The 23,001-nt window shown below is 33.2% G+C and overlaps 1 protein-coding gene across 2 annotated transcripts in view; it reads right to left on the reverse strand.

Moving 5' to 3' along the window:
* TOP2B (DNA topoisomerase II beta) overlaps positions 1 to 23,001 on the reverse strand; it is a 59,038-nt gene that overhangs the window by 11,580 nt on the left and 24,457 nt on the right. For both annotated transcript variants that reach the window (XM_082686892.1, XM_082686891.1), the window contains exons 8-28: positions 20,414 to 20,587; positions 18,674 to 18,775; positions 18,447 to 18,584; positions 16,956 to 17,094; positions 16,471 to 16,628; positions 16,071 to 16,196; positions 15,024 to 15,134; positions 14,839 to 14,944; positions 13,433 to 13,542; positions 12,985 to 13,077; positions 12,779 to 12,893; positions 11,251 to 11,372; positions 10,916 to 11,064; positions 10,162 to 10,393; positions 8,460 to 8,594; positions 7,500 to 7,700; positions 6,144 to 6,339; positions 5,906 to 5,997; positions 2,883 to 3,038; positions 2,654 to 2,737; positions 1,712 to 1,906 (exon numbers count right to left, since the gene is read on the reverse strand). In XM_082686892.1, the coding sequence (XP_082543018.1) occupies positions 1,712 to 1,906; positions 2,654 to 2,737; positions 2,883 to 3,038; positions 5,906 to 5,997; positions 6,144 to 6,339; positions 7,500 to 7,700; positions 8,460 to 8,594; positions 10,162 to 10,393; positions 10,916 to 11,064; positions 11,251 to 11,372; positions 12,779 to 12,893; positions 12,985 to 13,077; positions 13,433 to 13,542; positions 14,839 to 14,944; positions 15,024 to 15,134; positions 16,071 to 16,196; positions 16,471 to 16,628; positions 16,956 to 17,094; positions 18,447 to 18,584; positions 18,674 to 18,775; positions 20,414 to 20,587 (2,934 nt within the window). The remainder of the gene's footprint in view (positions 1 to 1,711; positions 1,907 to 2,653; positions 2,738 to 2,882; positions 3,039 to 5,905; positions 5,998 to 6,143; positions 6,340 to 7,499; positions 7,701 to 8,459; positions 8,595 to 10,161; positions 10,394 to 10,915; positions 11,065 to 11,250; positions 11,373 to 12,778; positions 12,894 to 12,984; positions 13,078 to 13,432; positions 13,543 to 14,838; positions 14,945 to 15,023; positions 15,135 to 16,070; positions 16,197 to 16,470; positions 16,629 to 16,955; positions 17,095 to 18,446; positions 18,585 to 18,673; positions 18,776 to 20,413; positions 20,588 to 23,001) is intronic.

Below are 23,001 nucleotides of genomic sequence, written 5' to 3' on the forward strand. Positions count from 1 at the left end.
AACAGTCTGCTAGGATTTGAGGAAAGAAAAAGAGGGAAGAGTAGCCACAGAGAAACACAAGGAGGTATGCAGTTGCTAAATCACTGAATACCGGAATCTGGATGTAGTCAGTGGGGAGTCACTGAAAACTTTTAAGCATCTGTGCAATAATCAGACTCATTTTTGGAAATACCACTTGGGTAATAAGAGACTAGACAGAGATGAATGAAGTGGGAAAAAAGTAGAAGTCATGATAAAATCACTAGAGACAGGAAGACTAATTAAGAGGAACACTTCCGTCAAAGAAAACTTACGGAATTCTAAGATAATATCATTGGGGATGAAATTAAGAGGGTGGATTTTGGAATTGCTTCATAGGCAATCAATAGGATTTATTTACTGATTAAATGACGAAGTCCCAGGTTCTGGACTTGTTAAGTGATGGCTGATAAGACACAGAGGGGGAAGAGTTTTTGAAATAAGGATAATGGGCTCAGCTTCAGATATGTGAAGTTTGGGCACTGGGCATTCAGGTGGCTTTATTACCCTGGCCCTCCTGAAAATGTTACGGCTTGGGGCATAGATTTAGGAGTCATCAGTGTGAGTGAAAAAATGGCATAGATGAGATTACTTGAGGCTATGTAAGGTAAAGAGAAGAGTGCTAAGAACAGACATCAACTGACAAGAAGAGAAGTCATTTCCTGAGGAACCTGTGTGTGGTAGGAAGCTAGGTAAGAGGGAAATAGTATAGATGTCAGTTTATCACAACAGTGGAAGCGAGAGATCTCTCTGGCATCACAATGCTTTCAAGTATTAGTTCTGAGAACTCTCCAACCTCTCCAACTCTGAGGCTCGTTTCCCAAGATCTAATTAGACTATTGGACATATCTACATATCTCCTGGGTTCTAAAATCAAACTGCCTAGAAAAATCTGCCTCTTTCAGACTAGCATGCCTCCTCTTTCCTCACTATGATCAGCCCTCTCAGTGTTTCCTTCTTCTGCCTAACTCTTGCCCAACCTGCTAGGGGGCAAGTAAGTCCCATACTTCTAAATCATGAACAGCACCAGTCAATGTCAATGACATAAGAGGTGCTTGGTAAATTTTTTTAACTAACAGTAATGACAAATAAATAGTTAAAAAAAATCACTTTGAAAACCACACAGACCCTTTTCTGCTAATTAGACTTCTTGAATTTGTCATAATGTAGAACTAAAGTTTTATTTTTAAGCTGACACACTTTTTTGGTTGCTGTTCCATGATTGTAAGTAGAATGCTGCTGAATAAAGTATTTCTCTCATTTAAAAAACAGAATCAACTAGGGGTGCCTGGGTGGCTCAGTGGGTTAAAGTCCCTGCTTTCGGCTCAGGTCATGATTACAGGGTCCTGGGATCAAGCCCCGCATCCGGCTCTCTGCTCAGCCGGGAGCCTGCTTCCTCCTCTCTCTCTGCCTGCCTCTCTACCTACTTGTGATCTCTGTCAAATAAATAAATAAAAATCTAAAAAACAACAACAACAAACCAGAATTAAATAACTCTTTACGTATATGTGGATTCCTGACTTACATTTTCTTTCTGTGGACCAACTGTTCTCAGAGAACAAATGATTTCCTATCACAGTGAAATATATTAGAAACAAAGCATGACTTAAGCACACAGTAAAATTAAAATACAAATATACATCATTGCGAAGATGGAATCTACCAATGAGCTAAAACAAGAGATATGTCATACCTTTTTCTTCTTCAGCAACTTTTTGCTGGCATCTGCCTTCATAGCAGTAATTTCAGGAACTATTCTTCTCCCATAAGGTGAGGGCATTGTCTCTTCCAATTGAAGTTTCTTCACCTTAGGTTTGCCAACTTTACCTTTTATTGCTTTTCCTGCCATTCCAGCCAGAATATCCTCCCGTTCTTGCGCTTCCACTTTCTGAAATATAATCATAAAGGGGGCAAGGGGAAGAGGGTGGATGCAAACACAACTCATTAGAAAAGAGACCCCCTACTGCATAAGAAGTTTAAAGTACTATCATTCATTAATGAATAAACCTTTCCTTTCAACCGATCTAATCTAAAATAAACGTTAAAAAAGTTATAAGTTAAAAGATCTGGGTTGTAGTCCCAAGGCTGTCTAACTAGTTTGTCATTTGTAAAACAAGGAGGTAGTAACAAAAAGACCTATATGGTCCCTTCTAACTCTAAGATCCTATGACAAATTGGGCAATTTGAGAAAAAGTTTATATTTTCTTTCTCTACCTTTTTAGAAAAATGGAATTCTACCTGGAAAAAACTAAATTATTTTAAAAAAAGCAAAAAAACTTAAAATTTCTCTGTTATAAACCTAAAGACACTATCATTCTACTTTGTAAAAATCAGATATATTTTGTTCTTACCTCTTTGAGGGAAGAAACTGAATCAATAAGCTATTCTGAAATTAGGAATACTTAACTGATAGAAAGTAACAGAATTCAATTTATTCTAAATTCCAGCTCCATATAGCTTTTTACATTCATCTATTCCAGACAGAGCATTTCTTTATAACTTCATATAGCTAGACGTTTACTCCTAAACATATTAACCTTTACAGAGTTAAAAGAAACTGAAATAATTAAAGAAAAATTTTCTTATTTCATAAACATTATTTTTCCATATATACTTTAATGGAGACTTAACCTACATCCAGTTCTTCAACAAATGCTGCTAAGTCTTCTTTCCAAAGATCTGAAGGAGATTTTCTTTTAAGATCATTGACCTCTCGCCCCTATAATAAGAAAGCAGTATAATTTAAACATTCAGTAACTTAATAATACGTAAAAGGTAAATCAAAATGCTTCTTTTTGGAAAAAGAAAAAGAAATGGATAATACTGAAATAGTTTCAAATTATTTAACCCACAAAAGTTCATACTTTTGCATCTCTCTGTTTAATCAGTTCTTCAACTTTTTCTTTAGTAAGAGACCACAGAGACATATTTAAAATATAATTAAAATCGGGGCCTGAAGGAGTTCCTGAATCAGAGGAACTATCATCATGCTGGTTTTGTGTTTCTTCCTCTTCTGCTGCCTGTAAAAAATAACAAACTTTATATTAAAGTCCTGTATGGTAACAAATCAATGGCTGAATTTTACTGAATACTGAGTTAAAAATTTCATAAATGCTATACTCTTAGTACTCTTATCTTAAGGGTGATTGGGGATTTTTTAGATTATCTGCAGGATGACCTATAAAAAAATGATTTCCTATAAAAAGTTTTCTAAAAATACACAATAGTAAGTCTTCAAAAGGAATGAGTATATTCACTCCCCATTTATCTAGGAATCTGATGAAAAATTAACTGCTTTGCCCAGGCACTAAGTCATGAAATGAGAAGATACCACATATCTGGAAATTAAAAGAGTAGAACTAATGTTTAATCACTGCATCTTGTCAGACTTTTATATTGGTGAGTGAATGAACAATTTGAAACCCAAAATAAGTATCACTTATCGAGAATGTTTTACAGTTGTAATATAAATATGGTAAGGTACGGCCACTCATTAAGTATGATTTCTTAATAAAAAATTCTCTAAAGCAAGAATACTCATGTACATACAAAAAGTTCAATTAGGAATTTAATAGCTGGTAAGTTAGAGGAGGAATTGTGAGGAGTATTCTAAAATTATATTTATAAGGCTTTTTTTCATCAAAAAGATCACAATAAAAAATCCTCTTATGCTAGCGTTAAATTTCAAAATCCAGTCAATTTAATAGAAGTTCTTATAGGTGACATCACCTCTAAGATGTTTAAAGTAACAAGAGCCATTAAATAAAACTGCATTTAAATTATTTAAGGCACTCAGATCATTAAAAATGACTGAGTTAACCATGACACTCCACAAAACAAAAAGTTCACTTTTGGTAGCCAAAAAAGAAAAAAATTGTTTTCAGTTTAAAATTTTCAGTAAAATAATGTGTATATATATGAAGTAAAGTTTAGTGTACTTTAGAAGGGATAAAAATAGAAATTGCAAAGCAACATGCTTCATTACATAAACAAAACTATGAATTCAATTAAGCAACAATAGCCAAATAAGAAATGCTGTTGCTGAGTTGATCAATGATTAATAAGTACCTAGACAAACAGTATTTACAACAAATTAGTAAATTCTACCATTTTTAAAAATTCTTCATGAAACAGTGTGTTTCTTTGGAATATTTAAGTTGTTACCCTACTATTAAAATATTATTAAGGTGTCATAAAATCCTGTTTAGATCCACAGTTTAGTAATCTATTTGATCTAGATTTTGAGGACACCCAAAGTATCATTAACAAACACTCAATGAATATATGTGTATCATCATTGTTTAACATGAAGATAACTAAGGATATTTTCAGAAATCAAGAAAAATTTTAAGTTCCACAGACAGAATTCTATTATGTTTTAAAAAAAAAAAACTCTAATCTCATAATTATCTCCTTTATAAATTCTCTCTTCTCCAAATCTACACAATAGGACACTCTTATAAGAGCAGCTCCTTTTGTTACCTTAACTCCCAAAGTGAACACATGGTCAAGATGCTGAGAAATTTTTGATGGTGACAATGAAATTTTTGAAACCAACCACTAGGTTTTTTCCCATAAAGTCTACTTCCACTGGAAGGGCATTCTCAATCCCTACACACCTTTACCTTTTAAAACTAAGCATTAAATTAACTAGTTTACTAGTTAATATTTTTTAAGATATAGTTTAAACCAACAATCATACAGAAGGGCAAGCAGTATATAAACCGTAATTTGGGATTCAAAAATGCAGTAAAATACATTAAAAGAAAAGCAAAGTGCTTGGATCATCTTAATTTTGAATACTCCCCATCCTGTCCCACCCCATTTTCCCCAAACAATAGATAAGTCTATTATCTTAATATGTAATTATTAAATATATAATTTCTTCTAATTTTACTTGCTCTAATATCTGGCATTCTACTGACCAAAATTTTAAAAAGTTTAAATAATATTAAAAAAGCATGTCAATGTAGTTGATAAAAAATATGGAAAACACTGTGGGTTTAGAATTCACAAATGTAAGGAAGTTTGAAGTGTCAGTTTAAGTTATGTCATATAATCATAACTGTATTTTTTAAGGATAATAACATTATCAGTATGATAATATATACATTCTAATTAAGTAAAAAATTAGTCATCTCCATAATTTTCTTCCTTTTGTACATTTGTGTTCTCAATCACAATGTTGTATTGTTTTAAATTTTTCTTTAATTATACACAATAGCAAGAAATTCTTGAGAAGAATCTCAAAGTTTCAATATTCCATTCACTGAATTAATATTAGTCCTTTATGATCCGAAATGGACAATTTAATTAATAAAACATCAGACTTTTAATCTGAAGTTCCAGGGTTTAACTCTCTAGTCAAAGATCTAAGCACAGGGCAGAGCACATACTTGGTGCTCAATAACACTATAATATTAAACATTTTGTCTCTAGTCTTCCCAGCATAAACCAAAACCAGACGAAGTGAATGGTGACTGGATACCATAGTATCACCATCGTAAGACCAGTGTGAAATGATGTATGTGCTACCCAGTATCATTCCCAGATAGTACACATGCACCTCACAAAAACCACCACCACAAACAACACCCTTTAATGGCAGGCTCAGAAAAAAGGCCAACAAGACTGAGCTACCTTCTCACACCTGGAGTCATTTCTCCAGGCCCTGGTTGAGTCACACTGGCAAAGTGCTTTGTGGTGGGTGTGCACTGCAAATTCCTGTACTGTATCTGTTCTGTGGATAAACAGAAGACTTCAGTCTCCAAACAGACAACTCGGCACCTTTATAGCAGTACTAAATTTAAAATTTAGGGATTGGGTTTTTTGTTTTGGAATTTGCTTTTAAAAGCTTCTCTGAATGTCTTGTTCTGCAAATGATTACCTTTTCTTGTGCTTCTTTCCAGGCTTTCACTGGGTCAGATTCATAACCTCTCTGGACTAACATTTGAATCAAATCTTTCTTTGACCTATTCTCTATGTGAGGGAAAAATAAAGTTAGGATCAAGAAAAGAGATTCAATTTGTATTTGTTTATATTCTACTGATAAAAATGTCTTCTATTAATAAAGATTTTTTTTTCCATTTTAACTAACGTTTAATTTTTTAAAGATTGCATCTTACCTATAGTAATTTTTCCTTGTATCTTCTCTAAAATGAAACGGGCTTGATTGTTAAGCTTTGTGGACTCTGCTCCCAACATTCCTACAAGCCATTCCTTACGTAAACCATAGTAACTTAATCGTAAATCAAAGAATTCTTTCAAGATGTCTTGAACAGTTTCATACTTCTTGAGACATCCCATATGATCAAAGAGTACCTAATGAAAACACAGTTTTTGAAGATGACATAAATCTGTATTGGTACTTTTAACCTGTATGACATCTACAGTATTTAAAATAACTATAACACAGTTAAATGAACACATACCACCCCTAAAAGTTGTTAAACAGAACCAAAACAATTAAGTACATTTCGGTAAATATTCTTTTGGTAACTCTAAGAAACTGATAAATTCTCAGAACAATGAAAATATTTAAAATAATTTTGAAAATAAAAACAGGTCCTTTAAAAAAAAGGTTCTAGGGGCACCTGGGTGGCTCAGTGGGTTAAGCCTCTGCCTTCGGCTCAGATCATGGTCTCAGGGTCCTGGGACTGAGCCCCGCAACAGGCTCTCAGCTCAGCAGGGAGCCTGCTTCCCCCTCTCCCTCAGTTTGCCTTTCTGCCTATTTGTGATCTCTCTGTCAAATAAATAAATAAAATCTTTAATTAAAAAAAAAAAGGTTCTAATTCAAAATGGCTATAAAACCACCTAAGAAAATTTTTTTCAAACTAAAAACATTCTAAGTTTATAAACATTAAAGTTCTCTCTCCTCTATATACTCAATAGATGTATATTTGTCTCTGTTTATAATTACAATTCATTCAAACTTTCTCAATTTGGAGGAAAATTTTACTTCTTCTCTATCCTTTTTCTCCTTTTTTCTATCTGTCTTTCTTAGCAGATGATGGCAGTTTGTCTCAGCCACTGTGCTACTGGATTTTTTTCTTTATGCCTAAAAGCTCATTTGGAATGGAATGAGGGTAATCATACATGTTCACTTTCTACCTTTCTCACCAATTACATACAAACACAAATATACAAGTTTAATAAAACAGATTAGAATTATGGGGAGAAGTACTCCACAATTAAAATGCTACCAGAAATAGGCATAAAAAACATGAAAATCCTGCACTAATCACTCCAATAACTTTTGGTCAGTTTGTGTATCCTATGTGCTCAAGCCCAGATGTACAAATGCAGAGTTGGGATTAAGAGTAGTGGATAATAATCTAAAGGAATGCACCTTTACAGAGTCTTCAGCAAATAACGGGGAAAACCATTCAGATTTACTACAACCACAACCATCATGAAACCAATTATAAAAATTCTACTTATGGCATGGAAGAAACATTAAAATAGAAAATCTAATCAGTTACCATGGAATTACAAGTAAGAGTAGTCTGAAGTTTAAAAACTTTGTGCAATCCAGCAGCTTCTGCTTGTGCAAGCTTCTCTTCAGTCATTTTCACCACAAATTTCACAGTTGTATCAGTATGATATTCTTTATAATCAGAAATTAATGCTGGTGTTTTATCTGTTCCATTGAGCATTGGTTCTAAAACCTGTTCTTTGTATACCTATAAAAGATTTAAAAATAAATTATTATTTTCCTGACACACATTGATGTTCTCATACTACCAAGTCATGCAATTTTGTGGAGATTCCCAACTCTGGTCAGAAAAAAGAAAAACTTCCCTCTATCTTCTGCCCAGTCGCTATAGAGGACTATATATGGGGGGCTCAATGGTGAAAGATACACAACGTAATGGTTCTGATTTGCTCATACACCAAAGGGCAAGGAAAAGGCTGAAAGTATAAGGAGAATGACGGTCAACTCCATCTGACAAGAAAGGACATGCATACTTTAAGATCTGTAACAGCTGATACAGACATGAATTTATTGACCATAGTCATAAGGATTCCAAGCTAGCTTAAGACATTCAACATTTAGGGGCGCCTGGGTGGCTCAGTAGGTTGAGCCTCTACCTTCGGCTCAGGTCATGATCTCAGGGTTATGGGATTGAGCCCTGCATCAGGATCCCTGCTCAGCGGGGAGCCTGCATCCCCCTTTCTCTCTGCCTGCTGCTCTGCCTACTTGTGGTCTCTCTCTGTCAAATAAATAAAATCTTTAAAGAAAAAAAAATTCAACATTTAGAGAAATTAAACTTCTAAATTACTATTTGAATATTCAAAGCACAAATTCAACTGGATGGTCAAAATGTATATAGGAATTTTTAAACACTATACAGACTTAGGACAAACAATGATGGAATCATATTCGTCCCAGAAAGCATTGCACTGACCTCCTGAGAGGCAGCTAAAATACTTCTACTAACCTGTGTCCAAGTTCTAACTGGAAGCTCTGTAATTTCTACTGTGTTTCTATCCACCACAAATATTTCACCACTGACTGCATACTGGTTTTGACCAAGCTCTTGGATGGTTCCTTTAAAGTTTTTGTAGTTTGGAAGCTGCAGAGAAAAAATAAAAATAACTTAAGGCCCTGACTTCTCTCCTAACTGCCAGTACAATATCTGAATGCCCCTTAGTCTATGGTCTACTACTACTACCAAATTAACATGACTGAAACTAAATTCCTCAACCTTAGTAGTCCATCTCCCAATAATCACTCAATCTTGAATTCATAGCTTCTGTTAATATAATCTTAGTGTCTCCCAATCTCAAAACCTTTGCTTAGATGCCTAGGTGGCTCAGTCTGTTAAGTGTCTGCCTTTGGCTCAGATCATGATCTCAGAGTCCTCGGATATCACCACCCAGCCTTGGGCTTCATGCTCAGTTGGGAGTCTGCTTCTCCCTCTCCCTCTGCTCTCACTCTTTGTCTCAAATAAATTAATCTATAATCTTTAAAACACACACACACATACACAAAAACCCTTAGCTTCATCTTTCCTAGTCTTTTTGGAATATTTATTTTTCAGTCTATTGCCTCTATACCTCCTTCTCCCCTCGATTAATAATCCTTTAAAATCAAACTCCTTGGATGTTATATTGAAAGTCTTCCACAGTCGGGACCCAATCTAACTTTCCAACTTTTCTCCAATGATTTGCCTTCCATACTACTACTCTTCTTTCATAGTCTGCTTGAATATTTTGAATATTCTACATATATATTTTTCTATAAACAATATATATACCTACTTATACATCGAACGTATGAAAAGCATGTACTGACCAAATAAATTGTCCTAATAGTCTAAAACACATCTGAAAGAATTAAAACACTATAATCATAAAGCATTTTATGTTTCTATTAGAAATATTTTAAAGTACTTTAAAGTATTTAAGGAGAAAAAGATTTTTAAATCATACTCAATATTTTATTTTAAAATACAAGAATGAAATAGAACTTGGAGAGAAATACATAAAAATAAGAAGTTTGTTTCCGCATGCTGGTTTTATCAAGTATTTTTTCCTCTTATTTATGTTTTCTACAATGAACACTACCATTTTTGTAATACAAAAATTTAAGTGTATTTAAGTGTATCATGATAAAGGGAAATTTCCAGATGATTTTAAATCACACAGAAGAAGAGAGGACGCTTTTTTGAGAAGTTTCTCTTGGAGGTAATTTAGGATAAAAACAAGCACAGTGGATGATATAGAAGCAAAAATTTTTAAAATATGGGGATATATGAAAATATATACAATGTGTTTTTAAGATTCCTTACAATTCTAATATGACTTAGTTTGAGAACAAAAACAAAGCTGCATGTAATTTTGTCGTAAAAAAACACTATTCTCTATATAATTTAGATGTCTACAAACCTGAAATATGAGGTATTTTTAATTTTCAATAAAGCTTCTACTTATAATCCTCATCTCCAGGTTTTTTCTAAAGCTTGTATCTTTTTCTATAAGCACATATCAAGTTACACACTAAAAAGGTCTTTATTTTCTGCAATACGTTCCAAAATGCAAATGGTTCCTTCCACTACTTTTCTAAAATGACTGGAGTTTGTAGTTCATACATTATCATTTGTTAATAAACAATATAAGCAGTAAGTTCTAAATAATTACCATAGGATGAGGATCCAAGCCATCTAGCATTCGTCTGACATTGTTCACAATTTCCCTAGCATCATAGTTGGGTAGTTTACAAGCCCATCCAGTACCAATGCCCTCAGCACCATTTATTAAAACCATGGGAATTATAGGAATATACCACTCAGGCTCAACACGTTGATTATCATCATAAAGGAATTTAAGCAGGTTGTCGTCCACAGCAGGAAAAAGCAGTCTTGATAAAGAGCTAATGAAAGGAAGAAATATGGGAAAATGTCCTATTTTAGGAAATAAAACTTTATAAAGACTTTACATTTCAAAAATTAAGAAAAATGTTTTTAAAATTTTGATTATATATACCTAAAAATACAATTTACCTCAGCTTATTACCAAATATATTTCTCTCAGGCAGAAAGCCAAAACAAAATAGCCCCATTTTACTTAAACGCTTACTTACTAGTCCACACAATTTCTTAGTACTGATAAATTATGTTGTATGGATTTCCTCTTTCTCTGACTAAACCCTAAAACCCTTCCTCAGCCTAAAAAGTAAAGTTGGATCAGAAAAATTCTTCAATTAGAACTGGTTTCACCAATAATTCACAAACACTGCGATCAACAAACTTCATTCTATTTGCACTAAAGTAATTTGGAACATTCACCCTCAACAGAGTACCACAATCATCTCTCCATACTTAAAATTCTATTAAACATTTCGTTAATTCCAATTCAAGTAGAACTTTATATCACTGTACCAGCAAACTGTTACCTTAACATTGTGAAAATATAACGAGGGCTTGCAGCATCTTTGCCACCATGAAGCCGAGTTCCAAACTGACCAATAGGCTGAAGCAAATTAATGTTGTTGCTTCCCACAAAGTTCTGAGCCAAATTGACAATAGTCATCATCAATGCTTGCTATAACATAGAAACAGAATATAACATTAAATTTTCTCTACATATTCCCTAATTTCATTAGCATCCAAATTCTTGATTCTCTTACTTTTCCAAAGAACTTATAAAGAAAAAATACTTTATTATGCTTAATTATCATTCTTCATGCCAAAAGTATAGTTTTCAGTTGATTCCAATCTTAATGCTTACCTCTCCATGATGATAAGCAGACATCTCAGCAACAGATCCAGCCAACTGGGCAACTTTTACTTCACGTTTATCATTCCTCTTGAAACAAGTAAATAAAACTTTTCGTTGTCCTGGTTTAAATCCTATTTTTATAAAGAACAACTCTCTTTTAAAATATTACTCCAGATATAGCTGCAATGTTTCTTTTAATGACAACAGTGTTCTATATATTTGAGAGATAAAAGCAAAGATATAGTTTGCTTTTAAAAAATAACTAAAATCATTACTTGAGATTCTGTAACACAGTGAGTATATAGTAACATGTTGTTATACCATCTCAGTCTCTTCCAAAAGTGAGGTGCCAAGTAAAAGACCACCCTTTCTGGTCTTAAAGAACTGCTCAATGGCACCAAAGCCCTTTCACAGGAGTTGTCGAGCTGCTGAACATTCATATATCCAAAATGTCAGTTGTAACTAAAAGTAGCAGCAAACCATCAATGAACCTAAAAAGTATATTATTAGAGTATCCCAAATCAGAAAACCCTTATAAAGAAGAGATGTGTTGTGGCAGTTAAGAATGCAGGCTTTAGAATCTCACTCATCTGGATACTCTTCTCAACTTGGCCATTTACCATTTGACTTTTTGCAAATTACTAAACCAATAGTCTCAGCATCCTCATCAGTGTAGTAGAAATAATTACCTTCCTAACAGGGTGATCATAAGGATTACATGAGATAACGCAAGCAAAGCATTCTGCTTCCTTATCATTCTTCTTGCTCTAGGCCAATGAGCACAGTAATAAACTTTTCAGTATATGCTAGCTATCATCATCATCGTGGGCTCAGAGCATGGTAGAAACAAGATGACAAAATATGGCCACTTTCCTTGAGAATTTTATAATCTAATTGAGGAGGCAAAATTGACACAAGTAAAATAAGAGGCACACAATATTGGAATAGAAGTTTAGGCATCTGAAACCAATGTAGACTGCAACTGTTAGAGAAGACTTCATAGAAGGGATGTAACTTAAAGCTGAATTAAATGAATGGGTAGAACCATCTGCTATTAGCTGAAAACCCACAAAGATCAACTTGCTAAAAGTTATAAAATGAAAATTAAGTATTTCTAGATAGAAGATAAAAATCTGCCCTACCAGGTACCAGTTTCTAAATATTTTTTTAGCAAGTTCGATAAGTTACGTTTTGGGTACTAAGGTATAAATGTGTTTTTAAAATTTAGTCTTGGATAACTATTTTATGTTATAGAAATTATCGAACTTAAAATTTTATATTTTAAAAAGTCTGCAATTAGCCTGGCGCAAAATCTTTAAAAATTGGCTCTAAGGTTAAATTTTCCTGAAAAGCTTAAAAAGAGTTGAAGAGATTCAAATTAAGGAATATAAAGGATTTCAGTCCTACCAAAAGATCTCAAAAACAAATTCAGAATTTTAAATTTTACTATAAGAATGGCTTAGAGTATGTGGAATTAAAATATACTCAATAACTACATACAAAAGTGAGAAAGATTTTTAAAACAAAAGCTACTTACCATCAACAAGAGATGGTATAGATCTTTCATTGTCTGAATTTGAGAAGAGAATCAATTCCTTGTTGATGAAATCATTGTAAGTCAAATGCTTTGTTGCTGTACCATACAAAAATTGCTAAGAGAAAAGTTATATAGCAACACTGTCATTATTCCTGCATGAATTTTAGTCTCTTTCTTCCCCCAGACCACCACTCAATATGACTAACCTCTGGTAAGCCATGTAACCTACGCTGTCTCCGGTCTTCCATAAAATTTGTTAACCATTCTTTTCTATCATCAATCTTCTTTTTACTGAATGCCTGAAAGATTCCAGGTAATAATTTCACACATTAAAAATTAAATGAATTTCCAAAAAAGCCTAAATTAATTTCATCATACAATTAAAATGTATAAAGGCAAATAACTAATTTCTCAGAAACTGAGTTTTATTCCCAACAGGCTTTTGTCAAAAATATACTTGAACAGACCTTTCAATTAAGGAACTTCAAAAGCAGAGCATAATCTGTGTGTGAGACTGGAGTGAAGAAATGCTAAGACTAACTAGTTTGGGCATTAGAGTTCAAAAGACACTTCTAGAAAAAACAGACTAGAAAGAAATATATGGCAGGAAGGGGCTGGATATCAGGAAAAAATATCTTTAATTAACTTCATTACCAAGGTAATGGCAGCATCATCTTCAGGACCAGCATATCTAAATAAGATGCGATGCCTTTCCATATCAGCAAAATATTCCTTTGCTTCTTTAGCTGTACTGGTACCCAACCCTGCACAAGTTTAAAAACAAAATTGAAAAAATCCAGACGGAGAACAACAAATACTGTATGAACTCACTTACACGTAGAATCTAAAAATTTGTACTCATAAGAAGAGTAAAATGGTAGCTGCCAGGTACGGGGCTGGGGTGAGAGGGAGAATAGGGAAATGTCAATCAAAGAGTACAAACTTTCAGTTATAAGGTGAATAAGTTCTGGGGAGTTAATGTATAGCATGTTGCCTACAATTAATAATTCTGTATTATATACTTGAAAATTGCTGAAAGAGATCTTAAATGATCCCTCTACCCACATAAAAAATTAACTATGTGAGGTGATGGATATGTTGATTAACTTGATTGTGGTAATCAGTTTACAACATACACATATATCAAATAATCATTGTACAAACTTAGATATGTATAAGTTAGTTCTTCAAAAGAGCTGAAAAAATTTGTATGAATTATGAACATTAATGGCTGTTTAAAACCATTAGTTGAAAAGCTGATAGATCAAGCTGGCAACACCTGTACCAAGGGATCAATTTTAATAGAAAAAGAAAAACCAGACATTACATGCCTCCTGAGGTAAATATACAGTAACACCTGTTAAATGTTTATGCCACATAAATCTAATCCAAATCTGTCTCAAGCCTCCAATTTAACTACTAGTTAACAGAAAATAAGAGGCAGAGGAACATACTATATACTTAATGAAATGCCAGGGATAATCAGCAAAATGCAGAATGTGGAAAATTGTACAGGATAATCAATCCAAGTTTTTGAACAAATAAACTGCAAAATAAAAAAACTATGAAAAGAGAACAAAATATTAAGATTTAATAGATTTATCAAGCCAAATGGAATTTGTGGACCTTGATGGATCCAGACTCAAAACAAAATATTTTTATTATAATCAGGAGAATTTTAACACTGACTAAATAATTAAGGTTATTAAAGAAAGGTATGATAATGAAATTATGAACTTTTTTTAAACATTCTCTTAGAAATACATACTAAAGTATAATGAAAATTATATAAAATCTAAAAGTTATTTCAAATTAATGGGGAGGATATGAGAAGAGTACTGATAAACAGGATTGGCAGTGAAATGATGATTATTAGAGCGCATGGGAAACCCATCATACCACTTTCTCTACTTCTATAAAATTTTTTATAAATTCTTTAAAAATCAGCCATAGCTATTTTTGCAGTTTAAAACAAACTTTCAAAATATTTTATAATGATCTCAAAAATATATTTACATCAGTGGTAACTTCACAAAATTTAAGTATTTTAAAATACAAACCTTTGTAGTATTTTATTTTCCAGGCTTTCTGGTTTTCTATATGTTTTTTCCACTCATCAAATTCAGGAATACTATAGAAGGAAAGTTCCTGTTTATTTTTGCTAGCCTTAATAAAAAAAAAAAAAAATTAATTCTCTGCTATTCTTTAAGACAACAGTACAAAAATATATTAATGTAAATAGTACCTTTACAATAGGAGTAATGAACTCTTCAAGAAAACCATGCTTCAAAAGTGATGGCCAATTGTGATGGATGAAATTAATAAGCAGACCTTTTATGTGAGAACCATCTTGATCCTAAATAAATGTTAGTAAAGAGTGCTATAATAATTTTATGAAACATAATTATTTATAACCAAATTTTTAAATGGATGAATATAGCACAGGCAAATTCCATTCAAATTTTGAAACAGCACTTTACTATGTTTATCTAAAGGATAATCTTTACTAGTTTGTAAAGAATTTTTTCTTAAAATTCAAATAATGAAATTAGCTAGTGATAGACTAAATCTTCCCATCATTACAAAATATACTGTCCCTATATGTTTTATGTTGATTTCACTAAAAGAATGATTTAAGGATGTGAATACATAAAACATGGTTATAATGGCACTTCACTGAACAAGGGAAGGAGTAATCTGTGGAGTACAGGTATTCACAAGTCCCATCTTGATATAAAAACTGCTTAACTTCTGCTTAAAACTACCTAGAAACTTTTTCAGTGAAAGATTTTCTCTATAAATGCTTTTAATTAGAGTACATGAGACATGTTGGATGCATGTGAAATTCTTCCTTTTTGGTTTTCCAGTTCTTTCCTAATTACTGCCATTTTACTATTTAAGTCCTAGTTTTTGCACACCCCAAATTATGCCATCATATACAAACATCATCCATCATCCTACTGATCAGTCTTTGTTGCTTCTAAATTTCATCATTTCCTTTCAACTTATACATAGGCTTCAACCTTATTAATACTACTGTGCATTTTACTCTTCTCATATTTATTGCATTTAAAAACATTTTTAAAATAACCAAAAAGATGGCTGCCCAATATGTTAGATAATGTAAAATGTGTCTCACACAAACACTGCCATTGAATGTTTTCTATTACCTGCCTTTGATGTACAATTATTTTCCCTTTTACTTTCTTGCAGCGAGTTTCATGAAACAAATATCAAAAGGGCACTCTGAAAAAGGTAAGTTTTATAAATATGTGGCAACCTTTAAACCAACCTGATCAGTCATAATCATAATCTTCCCATAGCGTAAAGTTTTCAGAGATTCTGCATCATCATAACTTTTCTTGTACTGTAGACCAACTATTTTGATAATATTGTTTATTTCTGCATTTTCCATGATCTGTGCAAAAAGAAAAATAATTTAAAGTATGTTCAGTGTTGAGAGGTGCCTGACTGGCTCAGTCAGTTCAGCAGACTATGCCAACTATTGATCTCAGGGTGGTAAATTCAAGCCCCGTATTAGGTGTAGAAAGCACTTAAAAATAAAATCTTTTGTTTAAAAAAGTGTTGAAATATATAAAAAGTGAGTCAGAATTTACTTCTAAAAGTTCAACAATTTTAATAAAGTATTACAATGTCATATGTGTGTGGAGATATGAAAGAGAGAGAGATACCTGTTTATGAGAAGCTTCCCGTACGTTAAGAATTTTTCCCCTAAGTGGAAAGACTCCATATCTGTCTCGCCCAATCACACCTAATCCAGACACAGCCAATGATTTGGCAGAGTCTCCCTCGGTTAGTATCAGTGTACACTCCAGGGAATGTTTGCCACCTGAGAGATATTAAAAATGACATATATTCCAAATTCCTCAATTTTACCAATGAGAAAAACGAATCCAGAAAAATTAATAATCACAATAATGACAGTAAAAGACTATAAGAGTAAATTGTTCAGCACAGTTTAATCATTAAGTAAAATTTACTGAATTTCTATCCCCTGAAAATTGGCAATATGTGGTGCATGTGGCAATTTTAATGAAGGAAATTTATACTCTGAACATAAAATTGTACAGTCTAACTACATGTGAAAAATGAATATTTCTATGACTAGATAAGTAAAAACTTAAATCTAAATCTTGAAAGAAAATCCGAATCTTACCAGCATCATTAGCATCATCCAGTTTGGGAATACCTTTGATTTTACTATACTTTACTGATGAACACTTCTTGTTCAGCTGAGTCTGGGCCTTAAATTTCACCCAATTCAGAATACTTTCTACAATGCCACAGTTAGAAGCCTAAAAATTAAAGGATAATGATATACAAACAAGCCAGAAGTTCATACACCTTGCTAAAATATAATACTTGGAATCTTTGAAACACTATGTTTATATGGTGAAACACAGTGTTCATACAGTAATACACTAATGGTGATGATGATAATAATAATATATGCTAGTAAATTTTACTCTAACTACAGTAAAGCTAACTCAGGCAGTTATATCCAATAACCTATTGCACAAAAATATAAACAGATGAATAAAGGGCAACTTACCAAAATATGAAAAACTCTATTATAATAAACCCCATGAAAAATATACATAGCTTTTTTTTACATATTAATTTTGTTAAAAATTAACATGGTAAAAACTGATCCACCCATGAATTCACTACTTGTGAAATTCTAGACACTGACATTTCTTATATTCCTCAAAAACACAAAAACACAAATTTGCTATGACAAAAACTACTATTAATGTGAGAGGAAACATTAGGATAAATTCAAGAACTTATTTATCACCTTTATTCTTTTAAAAAGTTTGGTAATGAGGTTTTCAACATTATATATTGTGTGTCACCATGCAGTGAGTCCATGTGTGACAAGATGTTAACCCAAAATGAAGAGTGAAGAATCTCCAAGTTGGAGCTATTTCTTTTTCGTTATCCTGGGTAGTTTGATTTTAGGCATAAGAAATAGTCCTCTGAAACATTTGAGATATAAAAAGAGGTGGACTATGTTGCCAAATCTAAACTTAATCCACTCAAAATGAAAAAGTATAAAATCTAAAACCAAATCACTTCATCATGAATGCTATGAGGGCAAAAATTTGCAAAAGCATGAATGTAGGGTCCTTTGTATTCAAAATTCATCATTAGATGCATCATAAGTACTATCTCTAAAGGCTTTAAGCTAGAACCTGAAAAACAACTCTTGTTTTTAAGAGCATATCTTTGAATTTACAATACCAGAATGTGATAAATTAAGTTCTTTCTATGGCAATTATACAACATTCCTCCACCAAAATATAAACTTCCAAAGAGAAGGAGCTGTGATTTATTCATCTTTAGATTCCCAGTGCAAATATATTTAAAGGCATTTTACATATGCCTATTTAATACAGATTTACTGATGGTACTGCCAAACTAGGGAAGTAAACTAAATCTTGCTTATATACAACAGATTATCAAAAATTATTAAGAACTGAAAAGCTCAGTTATAAACCTAAGATTATTTATTTGTACTCTCACCTCATTTCAGAAAGGTTAAAACGGCATTTAAGAGAAACTAATCACCAAAGAGAATAAATAAAGAAAGAAAACTACTTAATTCTCAAAACCAAAACTAAGAAGTAATAAAAATTTTACTCACTGCTTTAAAAAATTTTTCTGACAGTTGGCATTTGGACCCAAAACTTTTGGGTTGCAGAGTCATGTTTTCCTTAGTTTGAGAATCAAAAGTTGGATTTTCGATAAGGCAGTTAATAAAAACCCATATATGGTTTTTTACCTGTTGAAAACATAACCCCCCCAAAAAAAGGTTAACATCAGAACTGATATCATTTAATAATTCAACAGAATATGTAAAGCACCACTTACTTGAAATGGTTTTACTGATACACCGGCTTTGTTCTTTTTCTTAACTACTTCAATCAGTTTACCAACAACTTGATCTACTACATAATCCACATGACGTCCACCCTAAAGAGGAACAAAAAAATAGAATATAAAATCTTCTATAATTAGGGTAGCAAAATACTTCTTTTTTTTTCCTTGAATAAGCATTTAATCTTCATAACTTTGTGGAGTCAGTACTATTAACCCAATTATGCAGAAGCATAACATGAATCTCAGAATTGCAGAGTTAGGATATAAAAAATAAGGAGTTGGGGCATCTGGATAGCTCAGTCCTTAAGCATCTGCCTTAGGATCAGTTCATTATCCCAGGGCCCGGGACTAAGTCCCACACTGGGCTCCCTACTCAGCAGGGAGCCTGCTTCTCCCTCTTCCCTTTGCTTGTGTTCCCTCTCTCACTCTGTCAAACAAACAAATAAATAAATAAAAATAAAAATGAAAAAATAAGGTCTTTTTGGCTCTAGGGCCAATTAGCTATCTGTATAAAACTATACACAAAGTAAAAACAATCAAATTAAAAAAAAAAAAAAAACACCATGAAAGTGAAAACAAATACAGGCGGACACAAGATTTATACTTAGGGAATGTGGCAGCCATTGCCAGTTGGCCATCCAATGTCCATTCCTCCCTTTATTAAAAAACCTAAACTTATTTTTTATCTGGCAACATGCCCAGTTGAACATATTAACCAATTTAGACTCTCTTGCAGCTAGAGATAGCCACTTGACTCAGTTCTAGCCAGAGATGTTAGCGGGGTACACTGGATGGGATTTCCAGGAAAACTACTCTATTCCTGGTGAAAAAGGGAGTGATTTAGTTGATATACACATATGCCCAGCCTCTTTCTCTCTCCCTATAACTTGAAATTGAGGCATAGAGAAGCCAGCAGGTATCTTAAAGGCATAAGAATGAAAGCCACATGCTAAAGATGGCTTTAAAGCCAGGAAGAGCCTGCTGGTCCCTGATGATACTGTAGAGTCATAGTACCAAACTAAGACTACTTACTCTCAGTCCCCAGTTATAAGAAAAAATAAAACCTTTACCTCTTTATGCTACTGTATATTGGGTTTCTATTACATATAACCAAATGCAATCATAACTGATGCAAAATTTGTTGACTCGAGAAAGTGATGCTAGATTATAAAAAACACTGAGTATTAAAAAGAATAAGCTAAAACTTGAACAAGAGTGACAAATTATCAAATCACTGCTTTAGATTATTCTAGAATAATGCTTGTATTGTCTATGACTTTATTATGATCAATGGGCAAATGCAAATTTAGACAAGAAAAATTTCATTCAATTCGATCCAATGCAATTGGATTCACAATCCAAAAGCCTACAGAACCGTGTTCAAACTTCTCAGAATAGCATGTAATACACGTACCACAATCTGACCCCAAAACAGACTCCATTATTTTTTCTTTTACACTCTAAACTCAGAGCAGACTAAAGAATGTGTTAACATTCTAAATTCATAAAATATAAATGTATTCAACTATAAACACTAATATAAACTCAATGCTCAATGATGTTTATATAAATTATAAGACAGTTATTTTCATAAAAATAAGCTTTCATTTTCATAAGCCAATTTTTATTTCACAAAAGCAGATCTGGGGGGTTTTGTTACTGTTTCTTATTTTGTTTTTAATGAAACATTGTTCTATCGCTGACATGGTAACAAAGAATTAGCACACTTACTTTTGTTGTTGCAATACTATTTACAAAGCTGATTTGCTGGAATCCCTTTTCACTCAGTGTGAGACAAACATCCCATCTTTCATTTGCAAGTTCATGAATAACTTTCAGGGCCACTCCAGTTTCATCCAACTTGTCTTTCACATAAAGATCTACATAACTGCGAAATCCATTTACCTATTAATTTGAAAACCAAAACCAATAAACAATCTTATATTGGCAGCTCAACTAGGTAAATGCCATCAGGTACTCTTACACTTTAATTTTCCCTCACTCACAACAGCTCTTATTTCTCAGCTCCAAACCTTCAAGACTTCCACCATTCTATTCCTTGATCCCTACCCTTTAAAAAAGAATTCATTTCTGTATGTACCTGATAAAGAGAGAGTATGAAGTAAAAGCTGGACAGGTGAATTATTATAAACTTTTCCAAAAGTTTAAGTTTTCAAATGACAAAGTAGATATCTACTTTGAGTTCAGACATATAGAAGGTTTAAAGAAGAAAGAGAGAGAGAGAGAGAGAGAGAGAGAGAGAGAGAGAGAGAGAAAGAAAGAAAGAAAGAAAGAAAGAAAGAAAGAAAGAAAGAAAGAAAGAAAGAAAGAAAATGCAAGCTTTTGCCCTTCAAGAAAACTGCTGGTCAGACAGCAAACTGACTTTTCAAGAACACTCAAGAAACCTGAATTCATAGTCTTAAAAGAAACAGCTATCTGTAGAGAGACACAGAACACTAACCAATTTGCTTAGGTGAGGCAGAAGCTGCCTAAGGTCATATAAGCCAAAAGGAACATTAAACTAGAAATTTCGACAACTTGCTTTAAGACAAATATGGACAGTATGGGTGTGTGAAGCACTTGAGGACTGTCACCATAAGGGGATCCTCAACTTACAGGCTTTTTCTCCAGAAACCAGCAGTTTCTCACAGGGAAGGTCAGGGAAAATCTAGAAAAAGCTTCCTACCATGGTGCTGCTGGTTGGGGGATGAGAAAAATAGCAGCTACTGGGAATTCCACCCAGACTCATCTCTCTTACCCATCCCAACCACAAAAATAAAACAAAAACAAAAAGCAAACAAAACAAAAACTTTAATTTGCAGGGGGAAGAATACTGCTAAAGAGTACAGGTAAAATATCACTATAGCTGGAATAAAATAATTCCAGCCCTACCTCATCCCACTCCCATCTCATTTAAGGTGAAAAAAAAAAAAGTTTATTTTAAGGAGCAGGGAGCCGTAATACTAAATGAGAATAGTGGTGGATACATGCTGCAGTTAGGGGAAGAAAATACAAGGCAGAGAAAAATCTCTATCTCTAGAGGAAAGGCAGAAACACTTGTGAAAGCCAAAACCCTGAGACACAGGGCCAGTATGTACTCCAAAGTCTTGAATCTCAATCAGACATAAGCATCCTATAACCTACTACCATTTTAACAGGCCTCCAATAGTAACAGTGGGTTTCAGAGGGTAGGGCTACAGAGACAGACCTTCCCTGAGGGGCAGCTCCAAGGCAAGGCCCAAAAACAAGGAAGAATTTTAAGTTTCTGGTGCCCATAGCAATAACAAACATCAATGCTAGCTAACTGCAAAAACAATTAACTGCAAACACAGCCATTTTCTGTACAGATTAAACATAAATCCTGATACCAAAGCCTATTTACTCCATATCTACTATCCTATACAATGTGGCTGATTGCCAACAAAAGCTTGGCATGCCAAAAGACAGAAAAAACAGACTGAAAAGACAAAGCAATCATCTGAACCTGACTCAGATATGTCACAGATGTTTTAACTATCAGATAAGGCATTTAAAATAACTATGATTAATATGTTAAAGGCTCTAATGGCGAAAGTATACAATATAGCTTCCATTTCTCTGTTGAAGTTGTATAAGAATCAAATGGAAATGCTAGAAATCAAAGACACAGTAGAACATATGAAGAATGCCATGGGCAGACTCATCAACAGACATGACAAAAAGAAAAAAATTAGTGAACTTAAAAATAGGGCAACAGAAATTAAACTGAAACACAAAGAAAAAATAGTGAATAAGGCAGAGAAAAACATCCAGGAGCTTAGGACAATACCAAACTATATACAAATGCATAACTGGAATACCAGAAGGAAAGAACAGCAAAGAACTATTTGAGAAATAATGCCCAAATTTTTTCAAAATTAATGACATATACCAAAACAACAGATCCAAGAAGCTCAGAAAATGGAATGAAAAAAATACACGTTAAAAAACAAAACCAAACTCCCATAAAAACACCTAAGCATACCATTCTCAAAACAAACAAACAAACAAACAAAAAGTGAGAGAGAGAGAGAGAAAACCTTTGAAGTACCCAAAGGGAAAAATAAACACCTTACCAAAAGAGGAAAGGGGATAGGAACTATAGCACAAACCATGCAAACAAGAAGACAACTGGATGACATTAAAAGAAACAATACTGTAAACCCATAATTCTATATATCTCTGTATCTCTTGAAAGTGAAGGAAAATACTCTCTCAAACAGACTGAGGGAACTTATTGCCAGACCTAACTACAAGAAATTAAAAATTTCCAGGCAGAAGATACATGGTTAAGATCAGAA

Source organism: Mustela nivalis (assembly GCF_964662115.1).
Source record: "Mustela nivalis genome assembly, chromosome: 1".
Lineage (NCBI taxonomy): Eukaryota > Metazoa > Chordata > Mammalia > Carnivora > Mustelidae > Mustela > Mustela nivalis.